Genomic DNA, 23,691 nt, shown 5'->3' with positions numbered 1-23,691 from the left:
AGGGATCTCATCTCTATTGTTTCATAGGTGATTGACATGGACACACTCGCTGATGTCTCTTGGCTGATCTTGGCTGTGTGTGTTTTTGAAACAGGCAATGATCTCTCATCTACACCCAACTCTAAAAGGTGTGAAACATCACTTCAGTGGAATTTTACCATCTTTTCCAGAATATCTCTGGTATTTTACCAGTTTAGCAGGTGCCACCCACAACCCCACATCCTGGAGACCTTGACCCTTCCCTGAGTTCAGCAGAGCTGAGTGAGTTTGTCCTCTCTAATGTATAGGCTGGGAACTTTCCTGTGACCTGGAGCCTTACAGAAGACATCAAAAGATGGCCAGCTCGGACTTTGGAAAGCCGTTCCACCAATCTGGGTATCTTCTGAGTGGATGGAACAGGAAGTGGTGGCAGTTCTGCAATATGCTGGCTAGACATTTAAATTCAGGTGGTATCTATGACAGTATCATAGACAGTATGTTCCTGTTCATGTTAGCAGCAAGTACGGACTAAGCTCACCTCACCTTGACCCTGTGCTTTATTACTGCAGTTATATTAATAACAACAAACACTAATCTTGGTTAAGACAATAAGACATATGAACAGAATTAGGCCATTCGGCCCATCAAATCTGCTCTGCTCATCATGAGTGATTTATTAATCCACTCAACCCCATTCTCCTATAAGACCAACAGGCTATCATGTCATTATCAGTAAAGTGGGCAGCTATTGCCAGAAAGAAGAAATAAGAATAAATTGTTTTTCTGCTTCCTTCCCTGCGGACGGTCAGAGGATCCAACAATTTAAAAAAGACCTTTTGCTTCTTATGCTTTTAGGCAGACCTTAAAGATGAATTATTACCCAGAAATAATGACGGGAAGCTGCAGCTCCTACCCTCTGCTTTCCATTGGACAGATGGTAAGTTGTACAGATATCTGGGCAACCTCTTGTTGGAGACCTGAGAGGTTGTGGGTAGTTAAAGCATAAACTGCAGGCACAGAAACAACATGAGCTCTCTCAGAGCCCCAACATATACTCAATATTTAAAACATTTTAAGAGAACTTCTTGAAAACTGAGCAGATCACCCTGATTTAATGAAAGAAAAATCATGGTTCTTTAGTCTAGTACAGTATTTTCAGGATATCTCTATATATATTACTGGATAAAGGAGAACCAGTGATTACACTACACTATCTGGACTTTCAAATGGCAATTGATATAAAAGATTGTTATATGAATTAAGAATCCACTTTGTTAAGGATAATGTTTTATTATAGTTTGAGGAGTAGTTAAAGTTCAGAACACGGGTAGCATTTTCTGTGTGGCAAGCTACATGACGGGTGTGCATAAGAACCAATAAAGGGCCCTCAAATCAATGATGGTGGCCTCAGCTTTTCAGAATCTCTGTTGATAAGGGAGGAGAAAGGGAAGAGAGCAAAATGTCCAGCTTTGTCGATGATATGAAGTGGGTGGGAAAGTCAAATGGGAAAGAGTCTGCAGAGGAATACAGGTTGGTTTAGAGAACAAATAGTGGGAACTTAATATGCAAAACTGGAGTCCTTTGTGTTATTAGGAAGTGTGGTAAAGCAATATGACCACTCTTTTTTAACACTAGTGAAGTATTGAATGGTAAAAACTATATATAAGGTAGTGTCTAATGTGAATTACAGTTTATAGGTGAGAATTGTGTATTTTGTGCATATAGCACCCAGAGACAATGCCAATCCTCATTCTGGAACAAATTGATTTTAGCAAATACAGTCAGCACCCTATGTAATCATATACAGGGAAGCAGGTCTGGATAAAAAGACAAGCTCGGCTCTGAGATTTATAAAGTGATCATCAATTATTTGCAAGCTTGACCAGATCATTCGGAGTTAAACTTATTGGAATTAGTCAATGCAGAGTCTTGGAACAATGGAAACATTGGAGTATTTTGAATATTGCAAGGGTGAAGGCATGTTTCTACCTAAAAAAATATATTTTTCTCCTGGTCTCTCATGAGTTTCTACCACAAGAAGAACAGAGGAGAGAGGCCAAAGGTAAGCCTCCTTTCTGGTAAAGGTAAGAGGCTGTGCCCAGGAAGGTTTATTCCCCAAGCATTTTTCAGGTTGATGAGGTTGGAACATAATGGTTGAAAAGTTAACTCTGTTTTCCTTTCCACAAATGCTGCCTGATTAGGTAAATACAAGCAGTGCTATTCAAAGGCATGTTTGGTGAGGTCCTTATATACTGTCTAGGTTATGACATCAGCATCCTTTGCAAAGGTAAAAAGAAATGTATCTATTTCTCATTCCATCACAGTTCCCACACAGTCTTATCTCTGTCTCTGTATCTGATCAACAAAATTCAAGAATACAAAAGCCGTGCAGTTTTTGACAAGCCACCCTTGTGCAGCTTCATGCGGCTTGTCTGTTTGGCTTTGCCTCTTTTTTGTTTTCATCCAGTCATCCCCATGCTAATGTAGACGCTGATGTGGTGGAAGAGGCCACAAAGGTCATTTTTGGACTAGCCTTCAGGTGAGACCAACTGCCATCATTTAGATGAGATTGTTACAACACTATTTTCACGTCCTTGGTGTTTGTCACCTCCGGTTGATCTCTAACACAAGCTTTAAACCCCGATGGACCTGGATTAGCTGCATTCTGAGTGCTTCTATTCTCTTCACTTTAACCTCCAAAAGCATTCAGAGGTGTCTCCTGAAAGTCTGGTAACTTGTTCTTGTGTATTCCATCATGGCCTCCCATCATCTCAGCATCTTCTACTAGTTTGCAGGCAGTAAGAAGATCCTCTTTAACAGATACTGGAATGACTTCAATTAGCATAAATAAGCTTCAACTTGTGCCAGCTATTCACTAAATTGCACCCAAGGGTGTGCACTAATGCAATAAAGTCCTCCCCACCATTGAGCGCATTTACAGGGAGTGCTGCCGCAAGAAAGCAGCATCCATCATCAAGCTCCCCCACCATCAAGACCATGCCCTCTTCTTGCTGCTACCATCAGGCAGAGGCACAGGAGCCTTAAGTCCCACACCACCAGGTTCAGCAACAGTTATTACCCTACAAACATCAGGCTCCTGAACCAGCCTGGTTAACTTCACTCACCTCAATACTGAACTGATTCCATAATCTGTAGTGTCACTTTCAAGAACTCTCCAACTCCTGTTCTAAGTATTACTTTTTTTTAATTTGCAGGATTTGTCTTCCTTTGCACATTTGTTATCTGTCAATTTTGTTTGTACATAGTTTTTCATAAGCTCTATTGTATTGCTTTATTTTCCTGTAAATGCCTGTAAGAAAGTGAATCTCAAGCTAGTACACAGTGACATACATGTACTTTGATAATAAATTTACTTTGACTTTGAAATGATGATTGCTGAAAGCCAAATACTGCTATCATGATAACGAGGAGAGCTTTCTATGCCATGTCGTTCGAGTGTGGATTATTCACACATTCAGACTTCTGCACATATTTTTGAGCACCATCCAATTTCTATTTCCCTGCTTCTCCACTGTGCTTTAATGTGTACAGGCAGTTGTATTAATTACTGTAGGTTTACCAGTGGGTTGAGGGGATAGCACTGAAGCAGGCAGTCCAGAAGATCCAAAGTTGTTGAACCTAGAAGGTATACTGGAATGATTTCAGAGAACAAGTATAGAAAAATAATTGCTTTATTTTAATGTCATCAGTTAAGACACAATTGGTCAGCGTAATAATTACACAATGTCCCCAAATTTGTAATAGCTCACAGATCTCATTTAAATGTCCTGGGGTTAGAAAAGGGACAATGCCATAGACCAATGGGAAGACCCTCTTAAATTGCACACTAACCACTGGAAATCCCTATGCATTGGACCACAACTCATCAGTGAACTGACCAATTTGAATTTATATGCTAAAATATATGTTTTGAACAAACATGTGTTTGAAGGATTTTTCAGTAGCTGAAGGCACATTAGACATTAGATGTTGAAGGAAGCAGAGTTGCCATTGATGTTGGTAGGTTTTAGAGTTAGGAAAAAGTCCAAACGGACCTCACAGGAAATAATTTCACAATTAGATCCAGTGCCATTTCCTAACAAGCTCAGAAATAGAAGGATATAGCAACTGAATTTGTGGCTAAAGGTTGGAGAGCTTTACATTTCTGAGATCTTGAGATTGTTTCTATGGCAAGTGGGATCAGGTCTAGGACATCACAACAGATCCAGAACCAATTCCTTCTCAGTGGAGTTTGTGCCTTGCGTGAGGGTTTAACTTAGCTTGGTAGGGCATGGAAGCTGCAAGAGTAGGCAGGAGAAAGAGTTACAAAGCTGGAAGTGGAAGTTATAAATATAAGCCACATTCAGTAAGTCAGTGTCTGAAACAAAAGCAAACAGTGATTAGTGTCAGCATTCAGCAAATTATGTTGTTAGAAGTTGGATCTAAAGGCACCATGTTAAAAAAAACAAGCTGCAGGTGCAAGGAGATGGATGAATTAACAGCAAAAATTGGTGTAAATAGATGTGACTCATTGCCATCACAGAAATGTAACTGCATTGTGGCCAAAGCTAGAAGCAAAATATTCCAGAGTATTTTGACATTTAAGTAGGACAGGCAAAAGGAAAGTTAGGGTAGCACTCTTATTAAAGAAATGAGATGAGTGTATTCTTTAGAAAAGAACTGGGATTTGGAGATTGTGGTGCAGAATGAGAATCATTTTGGGTGGAACCAATTAGCAGGAGTGGGGGGGGGGGGGCAGAAAACTGGCAGGACGCTTTCAGGCTGCTGAGTAGTAGTTACGATCAGAGTACTTCCAGGTTTGCTGAGGTGCTGGAAATGCTAATGATCATAACGATGAAAAGCAGCAGATGGAGCACATTGTGGAAGATATGAGGTTATTCACTTTAGTAGAGAGAACAGTGATGCTGAATAGTTTTTAAATGGTGAAAGACTAAGAACTGTTGATGTTCAAAGGGACTTTCTTGCTTTTGTGCAAGTTAGGGAGGCAAATGTTATATTGACCTTCATTGCAAGAATATTTGAGTACAAGAATAAAAATGCCTTTTTACATTTATGTTGGGCTGTGGTTAGACTTTACTTGGGGGATTGTGTGCAGTTTAGGTCTTCTTACCTAAGAAAGGAGATGTTGCTTTTGAGAGAGTGCTGTGGAGATTTATCAGTCTCATTCCTCGGCCGATTAGTCCATGAGGAGAGAATGCTTCATTCTCTATGGCCTGAGGAATAAGAGTATGTTGAAACATACAAAATACTTCTGCTTGATAGAGTAGATGTGGGAAGTATTTTTCCCTTGTCTAGAGAGACAATGAATGTGATTTATCGTCTCAAAATAGGGGTTAGGCTGTTTGGGACAGAAAGGAAGAAAAAATTCTTCACAGAGTGTGGAAATCTTCTGATTTCTGTTCTCCAGAATGCCATGAAAGATCAGTATCAATTGTATTCAAGCAGATACAGTGCCTTGAAAAAGTATTCAGTACTCAGCACTTTGTTCCCATAAATGACCAGGGGACTGCAATAGTGGTGAGAGGTGGTTCAACTAAGTACTGAGCAAAAGGGGATGAATACTTTTTGAACTGCTGACATTTCAGTTTGTGAATTTTTGGTTTTTTATGCTTCACAATTTTCCCTGTTTTTTATTTGGGATTCTACTGTAAAAAAAAAAGGGGCATGTATTCACAAATTAAAATTCTCAGTTAAGTTGATAAAAATCCCTGGTTGTAGTTCTCATTTATGTGAACAAAGGGTTGGGGATGAATACTTTTTCAAGGCACCGTAGATCAGTCTCTGGATGTTAAAGGAACTAAGGGAACCAGAGTTTGAGTAGGAAACTCTTGGCATTTGAAGTAAAATGGTGAAACATGCTTGAGGGACAGAATGACTCTGCTTCTGGTTTGTACATGCTTAGGCAAATGACCAAATGGCATAAGAGAGATAAGAATAATGTTTTTAATTATCTTGACTGAAAGGTGAAATAGTATCACAGAGTTATTGCAGGGAGTATTTTGACATGAGAAACCGTTCAAAGTTAGTCGCTATAAGTATGAGCCAATCCCTAACAAATCCAATGAGGACATCAGGGAGAAGCCCACAACCTGGATCTTCACAGATTTGCCATGAGGGAGAAGGTGGAGAACTTAAAGCCAGAGCTCACTGGATGCTCAACAAGATAGAGATTTAAAAAGGCAAATGAACAGGATAAAAGTTATGAGAGAAAAGATGAAGCAGTTCGGAGACTAAAGATAACATCTACCCATGGAGCTAATAGGACATGATTTTGGTAATAATTGAGTGCTATACATCACTGTTTTCTAAGGAAGAAGAAGTTTCTAAAGTCTCAGCAAAGGAAGATACAGTTAAGTTTCTGGAAGGGCTAAATAATTGTGAAGAATAGACAGATGAGTTCCACTTAATGTGGATAAACCACTTTGTCCATGTTGCTGACAGAGGCAAAGAGAGAAATTGTGAGATTTCTGCTTGTTTCCTTCCAAGCATTTATTGAGTCAGGACTGGTGCATGAGGACAGGAAAATCTAAAGAAGTGTATTCTTGCCGTAGAGTGAGTGCAACAAATGTTTACTAGACTGATTCCTGGTTGGGATCCAATAGAAAGAAATAGATGGGGGGAAAGTTTCCAATGACTAGAGAGCCCAAAAACTGAAGCCCCAACCCCAGGATATGCCATTTAGAGCTGAGATGTGGATAAAGTATTTAACCCAGAAGGAGGTGAACCTGTGGAATTCTCTATTACAGAAGGCAGTGGGTGCTAGTCCATTAAATGTATTCAAGATGGTGGTAGATGCTTAATGCTAAAGGACCAAGGGAGATGGGGAGAAGGCAGGAGCAGGGTATTAAAGTGGTTGATCAACCATTGTCTATGTCTGCTATTATGGTGTGTCTTTCTATGTTCCTTAGGAAATCAAGGAATATAATGATAAACACTTTTGAATATTGAATGTTCATCATTTACCTGCTAAAAAGTTATTTTTTTCTGATGTAAAAGATCAGCTACAGTCTTATTGAATGATAGAGCAGATTTAAGGCTATGTTAAAGACAAATCATGTTCAATTGAATGCAATTTGTTAAAGTGTCACATAATATCAAAATAAATGGCATGGAGTAAAATAAGAAGGGTAATGACATGGATAGAGATTTGGCTAAGTAACAAGAAACAAACTGAAGGTTGTACTTCAAATTCAAGGAAAGTGCAGGATTTGTACTCAGACCACTGTTTTTCTGAAAAAAATATTAATGACTTGGATTTGAATATTTCTGAATTTGCAAATGATACAAAATTTGGAGGAACAGGTGTATGGAAGAGGAAGAGTGTATGTGACAGACAACATTTAATGCTGAGAAAAGTAAAGTGTTTCATTTTGGACAAAAAGCTGGGAGGAAACTCTATAAATCAGAAGGCATAATTCTAAAAGAGCATAGGAACAGAGAAATCTAGGGGTATATATCTTCACCCATTGAAAGTGGCAGGGCAAATTGAGAAGGTGATGAAAATGCATGTGGGATGTTGGGAGTTAAAATAGGGGAAAGATTGTTCGAGAGAGAAAGTTATTATGAAATATTTGATTTGGCAACAAGTGGTAGATTGTGTTCATGTTCTGGACACCATACTTTATGAAATTGTGAAGGCTTTTAGAGAGAATGTGGAAGGAATTTACAAATATAACTCTAAGAAATTTAGTTATATGGATAGACTAGAAAAGCTTGAGGTGTTCTTCAAACAGAGGAAATTGTGAGGGAATCTTGTTTGGACAAGGTAGAAAGATGGCGAAGTTAGTGGAATGAAGGTGATTGACAAAAGAACCAGAAGTGATATGAACAGAAACACCTTTGTGCAGTGAGGGTCAGAAATACACTGCCAGGGGTAGTAGTAGGGGTAGGTTCATCTGTAGTGTCAAAAGGAGCTCGAGAAGTACCTGAAATGAAAGAATTTCAGGCCCATGAGGAAAGAGGGGATTGGGACTGGCTGGACCAAGGAAGAAAGAAGTTATGAGATATACTGATTTGGTTAGCTACGTTTGTTGGAGAGGCTTGTGTGGAGCATAAACAGCAGATGGACTAAAAGGATGCTCTGTGATATAAAGACTATGTCATCCTATATGAACAAATACTGTTTTCTGCCTTTTTAATCCAATGGATTATATTGTCCAACAACACAATTGTTGATTGCAGATCAATGCATCAATGTTAAAACTGCAAAATAAAAATGAAGGGCTAATGCACAGCCTAAAATGATTAGAACAGATATGTTTAAGACAATGAGACTTATTGGGGAACAGACCTGTCTTCAACACCTTACTCAATGCAACTGCAGAGTAGAATATATACCTCACAATCCAACTGTCTGGTTCCAGTTGTTGGTCCAAAATATGTCTACCTTGATGCTGGAGACAGGTTATCCCACAACTTTTATTTGTGAGCCCAGGAACACGCTAGGATGTGACGTAGGTGTGTTGGAAACTGAAAACAAAGCCTCAAAAGGATAACAAGGGGTGCCCCTTTCAGACTGAGACACATAGCAAGAAATGGGCAGATGGAGCTTTATTCACTACCAAATGTAGGCTACATAATTATGACACTATTTAATGGAACAGTCTGAGGGAGCTCTGTTCTGTACATAAGATTTATTATAACTGCCCCAGTTGAGTTTTATGGGCTCTGTATTAAACCTACACTATACATTAATTGGGTTTGTTTAACCTGGTGGCTTTGTGGGAAAGATCTTTTGCATCTGTTGTGTACAGTATTTGATTCTTGTCACTTCATGGAAAAGCACTTTAAAGTTTTCCTGACTGGATCCTCAAAGTGGGATTGTGTTCCCCAATAAGAAGTTAGTTACTAATACATGAATACATCTGAAGTATTTTTCTATTAACTGAGCAGTTGCTTCCTGTGCTTCAGAAGCAGGTCCCTATTGACGTGAATGAAAGCACATCAATGGTAGGATTTCCTGATAACTGCTACCAACAAAGATTTTACTACCAACAGCAGGGTGAGCTTGCAGCCCAGGAAGTACCAACTGGACATGAGTACTGTCCTTCAGGTAAGCAATATGCAATGACATACCTCGTCAGTTATCTCTGCCTTACTCCTGATAAAGAGTGATTTTAAATTCCATTTGTCAATGTACCTGACTTAATTCTGGAGTACTTTGTTTAATCTCTCGAAATGGGTATAATTCAAGAAAGATTTTCTCCTTGGTACATTGAATTCATCTTTCATGAAAGTTTACATACACCAGTGAAGATGATTTTTCTCTGGTCCTTTTCTCTCTATCTGGTCGTTTTCTTTCTTCTCAATGTGATGAACAGTTTCTGTTTGGAAAAAGCCTCCTTTTGTTAATGAATTTTCTAGTGGAATTTAACTATCTGACCTCGCTGATAAGTATCCCCACTATCTGATGTAGGTCTCTCACAAAGAATCCTAAATAAAACTAAGACGATAAAACAACAAGAAAAACCAGAAAGTGCTGTAAATAAACAATGGCTTCTTTGGTATTTGAAAGAGAAAATTCAGTCAGAAAAGCCTGGGCAAATGTGGAGTTAAATTAATCTGCTTTAGACTCTTTTGCGGAGTGGAATAGAAAAATGCTGCTTTAATTCTTGTTCTTGGTGTATTTCAAAGTACAATAACAGTAATGCATGTGGAATTGGGACTGATAAATTTATGAAGAATACAGATTAGTTAATGGAGCAAAAACAGAAGGAATAAATGGGTTATTTTTTGAATTGGGGACTGGAACTTCGAGGGAGCACCAAGGAGTTTCGGTGATTCAACATGAATAATGTTGGTGGTATAGTAAGTGGACTTAAGTGCAAGAAAAATAGTTTCTCTCTTACCGTATTGAGAATAAAAATGCAGATGTCAGAAACTTTAAATAAAAAGAAAATATTTTTGGAAACAGAATGTCATCTGTGGAAGGAGAAATATAAGTAACATTTCAGATCAAAGACCTTTTATCAGAACTAGAAAACCAAATTGCAGAAAGGGTTGTAGGAGGGTGAATAGCAGAAAGGGAATATCTCTACTAAGGTGATTCTAAGTTTACCAAGTTGATTCCAATATCTTGTTAATAGGTGAATAAGGCCATAGATAGCCTCTGGAAATATTGGGATCACATGAACAATTTACCTTATCCTATCAGAAGTACTAACTTCTTCATTTCTGTGCATCATTTTGCAACATAAAATTACCACGTTTTCTCATTTCCTCATTCTTATGAAGGGTCTTTGCTCTGAAACATTAACTCTTTTTCTCTCTCCGCAGATACTAGCTGACCTGTTGTGCGTTTCCAGCACTTTGTGTTTTCATTCTAATTATAAAGTGAGATTTGCATCCAGAGTATTGTGCACAGGTCTGGTCTGAAGGTTAAGCTAGAGATAGAGGGAATGCAGCAAAGATTCACCAGATTGGTGTCTGGGATGGCAGATTTGTCACATAAGAATAGATTAAGTAAACTTGGCCTGTACTCTATAGTCTAGGGTTTAGAAGACTGTGAGGTGACCTCATTGAGACATACAAATTTCTTACAGGGCTTGACAATAAAAAAATGTGGAAATGATATTTCCCTGACAGGGGTGTCTAGAATATCTCTCAAAATAGGGTGTTTGCCATTCAAGACAGAGATGGGAAAATGTTTTGTCATCTGGATATGTGAATCTGTGGAATTCTGAACCAAGAAAGTTGTTGAATATATTCACAAATGATATTAGAGGATTGAGGAATATGGGTCAATGCAGAAGAAAGCTGTGAGAGGTAAAATATCAGCCACTTCTACTTACAGTATGCTTTAGGAAAGGATCTGGGATCAGTTGATGGTGCTGGAGTTTATCTTCCATAGCTCAGAGATGGTTTCATAATACCATAAGATATAGGAGCAGAATTAGGCCATTCAGCCCATCAAGTCTACTCTGCCATTCTATCATGGCTGATACCGAATCCCAGTCAGTCCCATGCACCTGCCTTCTTGCCATAACCTTTGATGCCCCAACCAATCAGGAAGCTATCAATTTTCCACAGCTGTCTGTGGCAGAGCATTCCACAGATGCACTACTCTCTGGCTAAAAAAAGTCTTCCCTACCTCTGTTCTAAAGGATCTCCCCTCAATTTTGAGGCTGTGCCCTCTAGTTCTGGATACCTGCACCATAGGAAACATCCTCTCCACATCCACCTTATCTGGTCCATTCAACATTTGGTAGGTTTCAATGAGTATATTTAAGAATTAAGGACCTGTTGGGACCTGTGGATGTGTTTGAACGAAAGCATTGACAACCCTGTTATTCCCACAGGAAGGGAAACATCCTTCTGTTTTCCAATACACTGTAAAAGCTGCAGACTGAATATTAATTTAAGTACAGAGTACAGAAAAAGACCAGAAAAGTGATCATAGCTTATATACTGCCAAGTTTTATGGCATTTCGACGCGTGTGTAATGTCACACAACTTAATGAGGCTTTTGGTCTTTTAAGAAAAGCATATCAAGCTTTATTTGGCTGTTTCAAAAGGTCTGAAAAACTTCCGTCTTTAACGAAGTACTTCGCTTTAAAAAAAGACGTTACTGGTATTGTTGATTACAAAGCAGAATGGCTCAAAAAACTTCTATGAACAATGTGCTGTAAGCACTTAGCTGGTCAAACAGCATCTGTGAAAGGAAAGGAATTGTTAATATTGCAGGTTGAAACCCTGATCTGGTGCATCAGAAACATTAATTGTATCTCTTGTATCTCTCTGCATAGATGCTGTCTGATCTGTTGAGTATTTCCAGCATTTTCAATTTTTTTTTTAGCTTGTGTCATAAATGCATCTTATTATTTGTTCAATTATTTGTGGTAATATTACTTTATGAGTTGAGAGTGTGAGTTATATGTACTTTGTGCACCTTGTTCTGAGGAACGTCGATTCATTTGGCCGTATACATGTGTATGGATGAATGACAATAAACTGAACTTGAACTTAAAAATGAGATAATATTCTCTTTTAACTCCCTTTTACCAATTGCTTATATCTAAGGAATTCATTATCTATGATAGTCTTCCCGGTGATGCAAAATCCACAAGTTTGGTGTCACCAAGTTTCTGGGTTGTCTTTCCTGTTGCTTACATTTACCCTGGGTCATTTAACAGACTGTGGGCCTTAACCATTTCCCTTCTAGAAAACACCTTACTCTCTGTAATGGAAGCTGAGGGTAAATAGGTAAATTAGTTTATTATTGTCACATGTACTGAGGTATGCTGGTCTTGCATACTGTCCATACAGATCAATCTTTTACAACAGTGCATTGAGGTAGTACAAGGTAAAACAATAAAAGACTGCAGGATAAAGTGCTGTAGCAAAGAGAAAGTGCAGTGCAGGTAAACCATAAGGTCCAAGATTCTACCAAGGTAGATTGTGAGGACAAGAGTCCAACTTATTGTACTAGGAAACTATTCAATCGTCTTATAATAGTGGGTATAAGCTGTGTTTGGGGGCTGGTGGTCTGTGCTTTCGGGGGGGGGGGGGAGGAGAAGGAAGGACATCCGGGGTGGGAGGGGTCTTTGATCGTGCTGGCTGCCTTACTATTGCAGCGAGAGGTACACAGGAGATTCTGTAGATGCTGGAAATCTTGTGCAACTCTCACAAAATGCCGGAGGAACTTGACAAGTCAGGCAGCATCTCTGTAGGATAATAGTCAACCTTTCAGGGGTCCGTGGAGGGAAGGATGGTTTCCGTGATGTGCTGAAATCTCTGCAGTGACTTGCAGGTCATAGGCAGAGCAGTTTCCATATCAAGCACGATGTATTAATAGGATGCTTTCTATGGTACATTGATAAAAATTGACTTGGGTCAAAGTGGACATACCAATTTTCTTTAGCTTCTTGAGGGTGTAGTGGTATTAGTCAGCTTTATTGACCATTGTGTCGGTGTGGTTGTACTAGGACAGGCTATGGACAATGTTCACCCCTAGGAACTTGAAGCTCTCAACCCTCTTGACCTCAGCACTATTGATATAAACAGGAGCATGTACCCTGTACTCCTCCCACCCCCCTGCTCCACCACCCCTTCCTGAAGACAATGACCAGCTCTTTTATTTTGCTGACACGGAGGGAAAGATTGTTGTCATGACACCAAATCACTGGACTCCCTATCTCCTGCTTGCACTTTGACTCATTGCTATTTGAGATGTGGCTTACTATGGTGGTACTATTTGCAAACTTGTAGCTGAAGTTAGAGCAGAATCTGGCCACGCAATCCTAAGTGTGTAGGGAGTAGAGTGGGGGGGGGGGGCTGAGGACACAGCCTTGTGGGGCACAAGTGTTGAGAGTAATCATGACAGAAGTTTTGTTGCCAATCCTTACTGATCACATTCTGTTGGTCAGGAAGTCAAGGAACCAGCTGCACGGGGAGGTATTGAGTCCCAGGTTTAGGAGTTTGGAGATGTGTTTGCTTGGAATTATAGGTTGAGATTAATTCAACAAACAATAATCTGACAGCCTGTGGCTTTACTGTCCAGATGTTCCAGAGATTAGTGTAGGGAGAGGGACACGGTGTCCGCCGTAGACTTGTTTTGGTAGTAAGTGATTTGCAGTGGGTTGAGGTTGTCTGGAAGGCTGGAGTTAATGCATGCCATGACCATCCTCTCAAAGCACTTTGTGACAGTGGATGACGTTAAAGCACGTAACATTGTCTTTCTTCGGTAACAGGATGATAGTGGCCTTCTTAGAGCAGGAGGGAACTACAGTTTGAAGGAGGGAGAGATGTGCATGATGTAAGATCCCTCTGTCAACTTGATGGAATCTGTTACATTTCCATAATTAAGTCCACACTTGCACAATATCTTTAACTTTTCAGCATATTTAAGTTTGCTGACGACACTACTGTCATTGCCAAATCAAATGTGGTACCGAATCAGAATATAGGAGGGAGATTAAAAATCTGGCTGAGTGATGTCACAACAACAACCTCTCACTCGATGTCAGTAAGACCAAGGAGCTGATTATTGACTTCAGGAGGAGCAAACCGAAGGTCCATGAGCCAGTTCTCATCCAGGGGTCAGAGGTGGAGCTGGTCAGCAACTTAAAATTCCTCAGTGTTATCATTTTAGAGGTTCTGTCCTGGGTCCAGCATGTAATGTAAATGCCACTTTGAAAAAAGCACGGCAGCACCCCTAGTTTCTTCTAAGTTTCTGAAGATTTGGCATGCCATCTGAAACTTTGACAAACTTCTATGAATGTGTGTTGGAGAGTACATTGACTGGCTACGTCATAGCCCAGTATGGAAACACTAATGCCTTTGAATAGAAACTCCTGCTAAAAGTAGTGGATACAGCCCAGTCTGTCATGGGTAAAGCCCTCTGCACCATTGAGCCAATTTACATGGAGCATTATCGCAGGAAAGCAATATCCATCAACAGGGAGCCCACCACCCAGGTCATGCTCTCTTCTCACTGCTGCCATCAAGAAAAAGGTACAGGAGCCTCAGGACCCACACCACCAGGCTGAGGAACAGTTATTATTCCTCAACCATTGGGCTCTTCAACCAAAGGGGATAACTTCACTCAATTTCACTCACCCTAAAACTGAACTTATGGACTCGCCTTCAAGGACATCTCATGTTCTCAATATTTTATTTATTAATTAATTATTATTATTTAATTTTTTGCTTTAATTTGCTCCTTGGTTTGATGTCTCTTGCACATTGGTTGTTTTTCCGTTCTGTTGGGTGCAGTCTTTCATTGATCCTATTAAGTTTCTTTTATTTACTATGAATGCCTATAAGAAAATTAATCTCGGGGTTATATGCTGACATATATGTCCTTTGATAATAAACTTACTTTGACTGTGACTTTGAACTCAGCTTCTGTGTGGATTCTAAACTTTAATTTCCGCCACAGTCAACATTTGCTTCTACCTGTTACTTGATGACATTCCCTTGTACTTGTGTTAGTGGTTCCTCTCTGGCCAAAAGGTTTGGTGGTGATCTGCCCTAAACCTCTTTAAGTGTCACAGACATTGAGATACAAGGCACAAGGCTTTTCTATCCTGTTCATAAATTACACTACTGTGTCAGGCCTCTGCTCTCTGGCCTCTTTAACACAAGATCCAATTCAGTTCAATACCATGGATTAGTGGGACATGTGACTGTAAAATCCACTCACACTCCCTTTGATGACCTATTCCATTATTTTAATTTTGTGATCCACAGTAATATATAGCAATGTGATTTCCAGAGTCAACAAATAAAATGATTCAGTAACGCACAAAGGCGTTCTCACTTTATCTACTTATTCAGACATTGAGAGAGAAAACGAGTAGTGCTTGAATCCTGAATAATGTTTCTCAATACTGCATGAGAATCAAAAAATGCAGATGCTGGAGTCTGAAGTGAAAACAGAAAATGCTGGGAAAACTCAGCATGTCAGACTCGGCAGAATCCATGGAAAGAGAAACAGCTAATATCTCAGGTCATGAGAAAGAAACAACTTGCTGGAGGGAGCAGAGAATGTTCCTGATAGGGTGAATTATTGGCACAAGTGAGGGATTGCCAGTGGTGTGTGTTGCTAATGTTGTATAGTTTGTGTTATGTTATGTAGTTTGGTCAACAGGGACATGTCCGGCAGGTCATGTCATACTAATGAAACAAAAAGTTAAATAAAAGGATGGTAGACAAAAATAGCCCATACATTTTTATTCATTTAAAGGGTTTGGGCTTCACAGTCTGAGTCAGCATTTCATTGCCCATCCCTAATTCTGTTCTGATACAAACCGAGAGAGGAATGAGTTTTTCAAGATTTTGATATTGAGTCCTGCAATCTGCAATGTTTTTGCTGAGCTTTAATTTTAACTCTTAAATACTACTAACCTGAATTTAATTTCCACATTCTCTTTCACACTTCTTTTTCCTAATCTTCCAGTTACTCTCCCCTCTTACTTTCACTTCTCTTTTGCCACCATTCCCTTTTACTTTTGCTTTTCTTTTCATACTTCTTATTCCCTTATCCTCACTGCTGTCACTTTTATTTCCCCCCATCACTTTCCATTCACTTTTCACTACTTGTATTTTTCTCCATTTTCCCATTCTCTCCATTAAATCTATACATTAATTCTTGTCAGGTTCCAGGCTGATGTGTTAGGGATGAAGTGACCAAATGTGACCATGCACAAGGACATTGATTTAAATAAGGGGAATAAAATATAAAGTGTAGAAACAGGAAATTATAACCTCAGCTCCCACTGAATGTTGATCTGAAATTTCTTGACAAGCATGAAGAATGCTCATGTTATTCTCCATTATAGTTCTGATATCACAATTTGAGATTATTTAATGTCATTTCCAGTGAGAACAAAAAGAACAAAATAATTGCTGCTCCGTATCTGATGCAGCATATAAAATGTACACTAAGATTAAAAAACACAATAAATGTAAATACAGAAGATATGCAAAGATTGATTAAGCGTACATAAAGTGATGCTAGCTTAAGGAGTGTCTGTACATAAAGTAATTCTGACAGGAAACAATAAGGTGAATATCTATTAATAGTAGACTATGTTCTTCTTCAAGTTATACCAAGGTGTATATTATAGCTGATTTATATCCCCGCAAAGATATGATGACTCATTATGGGTGAGGGATCTAGTGCAAAAGTGTCTTGGTTTACTTGGGTCCAAGGTATTGTTGCCCATTGAGGGGAAATCTGTTTTGAAACCAATCATTGACTTGCTGACAGAATACGTATTCATCAGTCTTCAGTAGCAAAAGCTGAAGACTGAGGTTTAGTGACACAGACATTATCCAAAGGGCATCTAACTTTGGTTAAGTATTGATTGCCTCATTCGCTAATGACTTGGCTTGTACCTACATATTGAATAGTGTTTCATCTTAAATATAAGTGAAATAACTTTATATAATCCATTTAGATGATAAATATTGGAGCTAATCTCTCAGCCTTGTACACTGGGATAGAGACATCAAAACCATTAAAAATATATCATGGACCACCAATGAAAAACAGCAGAGGTACAGACTGCAGCAGATTAAGTGGCATTTTCTTGAAATTAATGGGTTTGTCCTCAGCAGGCCAGACATGATCAGTTGATTAAAATTAAAAAGTTGTTTCTTTTTAAGAATTGTCAATTAAAAGGCAACAGTGATAATGTGTATTATGCAAAAAATGGACAAGTATGTTTGCATTTCAGTGCACATAAAGAAAGCTGTGAATGTAATGTCAAATTGTTTTGACTATCAGATAATAGAACTTCATTCTCTACAACCTCTTATCACCAGTAATACAGTTTTCTGCAGCAAACTCATAAATAAATTGCCCAGTTTTGTCAACCAATACCTATTTTTTTACCATTCTGTAAGGTAATGAGGGAATTATACTTGCCAGTCTGTGAACAAGATATCCCAATTTACAAATGTTTGTACTTTACAGTTTATATCCTTCACAACTCTGACATACATTTGCTTAACACCCAGAATTCTCCACTCCCACTCCTCCCAGATTCAGTGTTGATACACCTACATGCGTAAAGAAATCTTTTATGCATGTCTCTAACATTGAATCTTTTATGCATGTCTCTAATATACATTTCCCTAATGCTGAATCCATATCTATTCATCTGAAAGCTTAAGTTAATTATGAATATAACCAAGATTTAAATACTGAAGCTAATGTACATTTTAACATCCCCTGTGGCCCCAGGAAATCCCAAAGCTCTTCACAGCCAATTACTTACTTTTAAACCACTCGATTGTAATGTAGGCAGAGACACCAGCCAATTAGCTAGCCCAAGGCAATGTCACACACATAGCAATGGGACAAATCAATTTTTGTGATGCTAGATGAGATGAAAGTATCATACTATCATTTGTATCCACCAGAGAGAGTAGATAGAACCTTATTTATGGTCTCATCCAGAATTCATCTCTGTGTTTTGGTGGCTGATATTACCCCAGGTATAATCAAAGCTTAAAGTTCAAAACATCACAATGATAAAACTTTCTCTCCTTCACATAAATACTGCAGCCAAAGCCAGTACCAGGTGAGTGGGGGATGGGGAGGGTTGGGGGTGTGATGAATGTACTTTATATAAACAGAGATATCCTCTCAAAACATCTACTCACTCTTCTTTGGATTAATATCATCCTCGGACTGTTTGCTATTTTCAATGCCACTATATGTCAGGCTATCTATACATCACATCTGCTCGATATGTACTATTGGTTTGAGGGTTTTCCCCCACAAATCTCTCTTTAAAAACTGTTCTCATGGGTTTCAAACCAAGGCCTAGCTGTTGTGGTTAATCTAAAAAGTCATACAGAAATTGCAGATATTTTGAAAAATTATTAGAGATGGTGTGTTTTCAGAATTGTCCTTTAATTTTCTGGATTCGCTATGCAATGGCCCTGTACTACAAGTGAGACCCAGCAGAATGTGCAAAAAAGACTAGCTCTACACTTCTTAACAATTTCACTCAGAGAAACCACAGTATGGCTGGTACGGGGAATGGAAAATGTCACGTAAGAGCAATCAAGAGATAGTTTTTTTTTGAGGTTAGTCTAAATGCATTGCTGAGGAAAGTATCTTTACTACACCTATAATTCAGGCCTGCATATTGAAAAAAATATTCACTATTTAAAAGAAATCAATTTAAAGAAGCAATTTTGTTATACCACTATTTCTGTTGGGCATTTCATTAAGTCTGACCTGTCTATAACTTCCTACTGCAAGACTGTGATGACGCACTGCAGTGGATGTTGTAAGTTACAGAGTCATAGTAAAGTTACAGCACCGAAACAGGCCCTTTGGCCCATCTAGGCCATGTTGAACCATTTAAGCTGCTATTTCCATTGACCTGTACCCGGACCATAGCCCTCCATACCCCTCCCATCCATGTACCTATCCAAACTTCTCTTAAACGTTGAAATCCAGCTCACATTGTGCACTCTCACAACCCTCTGAGTGAAGAAATTTCCCCTCATGTTCCCTTAAACATTTCACTTTTCACCCTTAACCAATGACCCCTAGTTGTAGTCCCATCCAACCTGTGGAAAAAACCTGCTTGCATTTACCCTCTCTATACTCCTCATAATTTTGTATACCTCTATCAAATCTCCTCTCAATCTTCTACGTTCTAAGGAATTCGGTCCTAACCTATTCAATCTTTCCATATGACCAAGCATTGATGTAAGTTTTCTCTGTACTCTTTCAGCCTTATTTACATCTTTCCTGTAGGTAGGTGACCAAAACTGCAAACAATACTCCAAATTAGGCCTCACCAACATCTTGTACTACTTCAACATAACATCCCATCTCCTGTACTCAGTACTTTGATTTATGAAGGCCAGTGTGCCAAAAGTTTCCTTTACAGCCCTATCTACCTGTGATGCCACTTTCAATGAGTTATGGGACCTGTATTCCCAGGTACTTTTGTTCTAGCATACTCCTTAGTGCATTACTGCTCACTGTGTATGACCTACCCTGACTGGTCCTGTCGAAGTGCAGCACCTCACACTTGTCTGCATTAAATTCCATCTGCCATTTTTCAGCTCATTTTTCCAGCTGGTCCAGATCCCGCTGCAATCCATGATAGCCTTCCTCACTGTCCACTACACCCCCAATCTTGGTATCATCCGTATGTATAATTATTGCCATGTTAGCTTGTAATTGTTAAGAATTATAATCATTATTTCACTGAATCTGCGTCAAAATATTGAAGGATTCAAATGATATGCCCGTTTTCAGAACATTCTCAGAACATGAACAACATACGCACTATATTTCTCTGTGTATTTTGCATTTATTGGTATACTGATGAAACTTACCATTTTGTCGTTGATGTTGATGCAATAAATTGTTTTTTTTCAGTATCAATGCCAGGCAGATATTCAAATTTAGTTTATTCTTGCTTTACGTTCTTCCATGCATATCTTAATTAGGTGATTTAAAACCATACATGCAAGTTTTCGGATCAATGGAATATGTTCTGTTTTAATCTCTTTAATTCCTGAGACATATTCTATTTAGATATCAATGGTCAGATTTACTGATGCTGTACCTTGATCTGATGTTGACAACTCACTCCATCCATACTCTGCCCCTGGTCTGAAAGTTCACTGAAGAAATGCCCTGCAAACGTTTAGTTGTGGCACCAGGCTGACTCTAGCAATGTCAGCCATAAAATCTATAAATGACTTTTTAAAAACTTTCAGAAACAATTATAAATGATAATTAAAATGGAGATAAATGAATATTACTTCTTTAAAATAAGATATATTAAAATTCAGCCAAAATTATATAGAAACACTAGTAAATAATAATTTAGACAAACTGACCATTTCCATTTGCTTCCTAATCCTTGCCCGGTCTTGGAACTTGAACTAGGCATGTTGCAAGACTGGGCTGTCCTGATTGGTGATATAAATCAATCTGTAAGTCCCCATCAGCCTTGTTTAAGGACACAAACTCAGATTTCCAGGATTCACCATTGTTTAAATGGCAAAGCAGAGGTCCTGTTTGGAATCATCAGTAGTAGCCAGCAAGATCTAACCCAATATTTTTCCCTGCCTTGTGTCATTCTCCCTTGGTTCCCCTGCCTTCTGCTATGAGTGCAGCTACAGGATATTTGAATAATACTTTTGCCATGGAGAAAGAACTATTAATACTATCAGAAAAAATTGGGTTAGCAAGGATTGAAAGGTAAACAATTCTGTGGTAATGGAGGTAAGCGAGCAGGAGGTGATTTCAAAAGCAAGGTGATCTCTGATGTGCCATGAGAACAGAAAGGCAAGGAACTGGAGGACAATGTGAGTTTAGAGAGAGGACCAGGGAGAAATTTAGTACTGAAAATTAGACAAACGGGGGAAATAGTAGATACCGATTACTCATTGTCTTGATTAGGGAGCTTAAGGTAAAGGAACACTTAGTTCAAAGTTCAAATTACATCTGTTATCAAAGTATGTATATTTCATACAGCCTTGAGATTCACCTCCTTACTGACAGCCACAATACAAAGAAACCTAGCAGAACCAATTAAAACAAAAGACCTTCGAACACCCAATGTGCAGAGAAAAAAAAACGTACAAACAATAGAAGCAAAAAAATAGCATCCAGAACTGCAGTTCCTGAAAGTGAGTCCACAGCTGATTCAAAAGCTTTAGTTCAGTGCAGAGATGAGTAAACCTTGCGGAGCAGCAAACTGAACCCTTGACTCCAGCCCTGACACCCTGATCCTTTCAATCAGGCTCAGCGCTTAAATCATCCAAACCTCGGGTTGTTCCTTGCTCTCAGACCTGGTCACTGCCATCTTGATATGCTCTTGGACCTGGGCCTCGCCACCCCAATTCGGCCCATACCCGACCTTTCCAATTTGGCTCAGTGCGTAAATCGATCAAACCTCGGGTATTTCCTCGCTTTTCGGCCCAGGCTGCACCTCAATTCTGCCTCGCCTCAGTTCCACTGCGTCAAATTGCCTCCAAGTCTGCTCCAGCAGAGTACATATCAACCTCATCTTTAAATACACCCATTCATTTGTCCTCCACAGCTGTCTGTGGCAATAAATTCCACAAATTCACAACCCTCTGGCTGAAGAAATTCCTTCTCATCTCTGTTTTAAAGGGACATCCTTCTATTCTGAGGCAGTATCCTCTGGTCCTAGACTCCACCATTTTAGGAGTTTTAATAGGTTTCAATGAAATCCCCTCTTTTTCTTCTGAACTCCAGTGAGGACAGGCCCAGAGCTATCAAACGATCTTCTACATTAACCATTTCATTCCTGTAATCATTCTCATGAACCTTCTCTGGACCCTCTCCAATGCCAGCAGATCCTTTCTTAGATAAGGGGCCCAAAAATGCTCACAATACTCTAAGTGCAGTCTGAACAATGCCTTATAAAGCTTCAGCATTTTCATACTCTAGTCCCCTTGACATGAATGCTAACATTGTATTTGCCTTCCTTACCACTGACTCAAACTGCAAGTTAACCTTTAGAGAATCCTGCACCAAGACGCCCAAGTCCCTTTTCACCTCTGATTTTTGAACTTTCTCCCAATTTAGAAAATAGTCTATGCCTTTATTCCTTCTACCAAAATGCATGACCATACACTTCCTGACATGGTATTCCATCTGTCAATTCTTTGCCTAGTTTCCTAATCTGTCTAAGTCCTTTAACACAATCCCTGCTTCCTCAACACAAACTACCCCTCCACTTATCTTTGTATCATCTGTAAACTTGGCCACAAAGCCATGAATTCTGTCATGCAAATCATTGACATATAACATGAAAAGAAGCAGTCCAAACACTGACCCTTGCAGAACACTGCTAGTCAGCAGAGGCCAACTAGAAACGGCCCTCTTTATTCTCACTATTTGCCTCCTGCCAATCAGCTAATCTTATATCCATGCTATTATCTTTTTTTATAATACCATGGGCCTTTATCTTGTTTAGCAACCTCACGTGCAACGCCCTGGCTAAGGCTTTCTGAAAATCCAAGTAAACATCCATTGATTCTCCTTTGTTTTGAATAAAGTATATTTTGATTTTTTAAAATGTGGATAATGCAGTTAACATGTTGTTCAGTGGCGACCCCAGCATGTTGATTGTGAGAGATTTGATAATGATAATGCTATTAAATGTCAAGGTTAGGTCATTAGACTCTATTTTTGGAGACATCATTGCCTGGCACTTGAATGGCAACAATTCTGTATGTCACTTATCAGGCCAGGCCTCAGTGCTCTAAAGGACTTGCTCTCTTCTTTAGAGCTAGAGAAACTGAAGGTGATCACTGCACAATGGGAAGCAGTGAGGGTAGCAGTTTTATTGAGGACGAGGGCTTCAAAATTGGAGTCCAAGGTGCATTTAAACTGGTCAGTAATGAACAAAATATGTGATGAAAGGCAAAGGAATAGATAAACAATAAATCTTGGAAGGACAAAAAAATGCATGAATCTGGAGAGTCAGAAGGAAATGGCTTTGAAGGGGAAGGGAAATGTGAGTGCAGAGGGACACGAAGGTGATCAGAGACAGCACCATTGGTGATTGAGATGACAGTAGTAATGGGACAAGGTCAAATGGAAACGTGAAATGGCGATCATTAAGATGGCTCAGGGAGTTTACATAGTGAAAGATTAAAAACAGAAAGGAGAAAGCATAAAACAAGATAAACTGAGATGGAGATTGAGCAACTCATCCTTACTGAATTCAAATGATCTCTGATCATGCTACAGTTTGAATATCAACGTTGATTTTCCCAAATAAAGTAAAATTAACTCTGAACTGCTGACTGTTCCTTGTTAAAAGGTACATGAGCGCTCTTACATTTACTATTTTCTTCTTAAATTCTTTGAATTTCCTGTTAGATATCTATCAGAACATTCATTATTAAACACAGTAAGACATGTGGCATACATCGGGTGTAGTTAAGGCAGAGGTTGATAGATTCTTGATAAGCCAGGGCATGAAAGGTTACAGAGAGAAGCCCAGAGAATGGGGTTGAGAGGGAAATTGATCAGCCATGATCAAATGGCAGAACAGACTTGATGGGCCGAATGGTCTACTTCTGCTCCTTTGCCTTGCGGTCTTATGTGCCCAGGTCGGAGACACAAGAAACTGCCAATGCTGAATATAGAGTAGTGCATAAAACAAACTGGTAGAGGAACTCAGTGAGCTGAACACCAATTTTGAGGGAAAGGAATAGCAAGGCTTT

At 39.1% G+C, this 23,691-nt stretch overlaps 1 protein-coding gene across 2 annotated transcripts in view; it reads left to right on the top strand.

Annotated features, from left to right (window-relative positions):
- The window catches only part of ets1 (v-ets avian erythroblastosis virus E26 oncogene homolog 1), a 99,359-nt gene that overhangs the window by 1,361 nt on the left and 74,307 nt on the right, over positions 1-23,691 (top strand). Inside the window, exons 2-3 of one of the 2 annotated variants that reach the window (XM_073029649.1) lie at positions 835-916; positions 8,914-9,052. In XM_073029649.1, the coding sequence (XP_072885750.1) occupies positions 848-916; positions 8,914-9,052 (208 nt within the window). In that variant the 5' untranslated portion in view covers positions 835-847. Of the gene's footprint in view, positions 1-834; positions 917-8,910; positions 9,053-23,691 lie in introns of both variants that reach the window. The other variant, XM_073029648.1, reaches the window with a different exon arrangement.

This window comes from Hemitrygon akajei, chromosome 26, assembly GCF_048418815.1.
Source record: "Hemitrygon akajei chromosome 26, sHemAka1.3, whole genome shotgun sequence".
Lineage (NCBI taxonomy): Eukaryota > Metazoa > Chordata > Chondrichthyes > Myliobatiformes > Dasyatidae > Hemitrygon > Hemitrygon akajei.
Note: the sequence above shows the minus strand (reverse complement) of the source record. Positions and strands in the feature narration are given on the sequence as shown.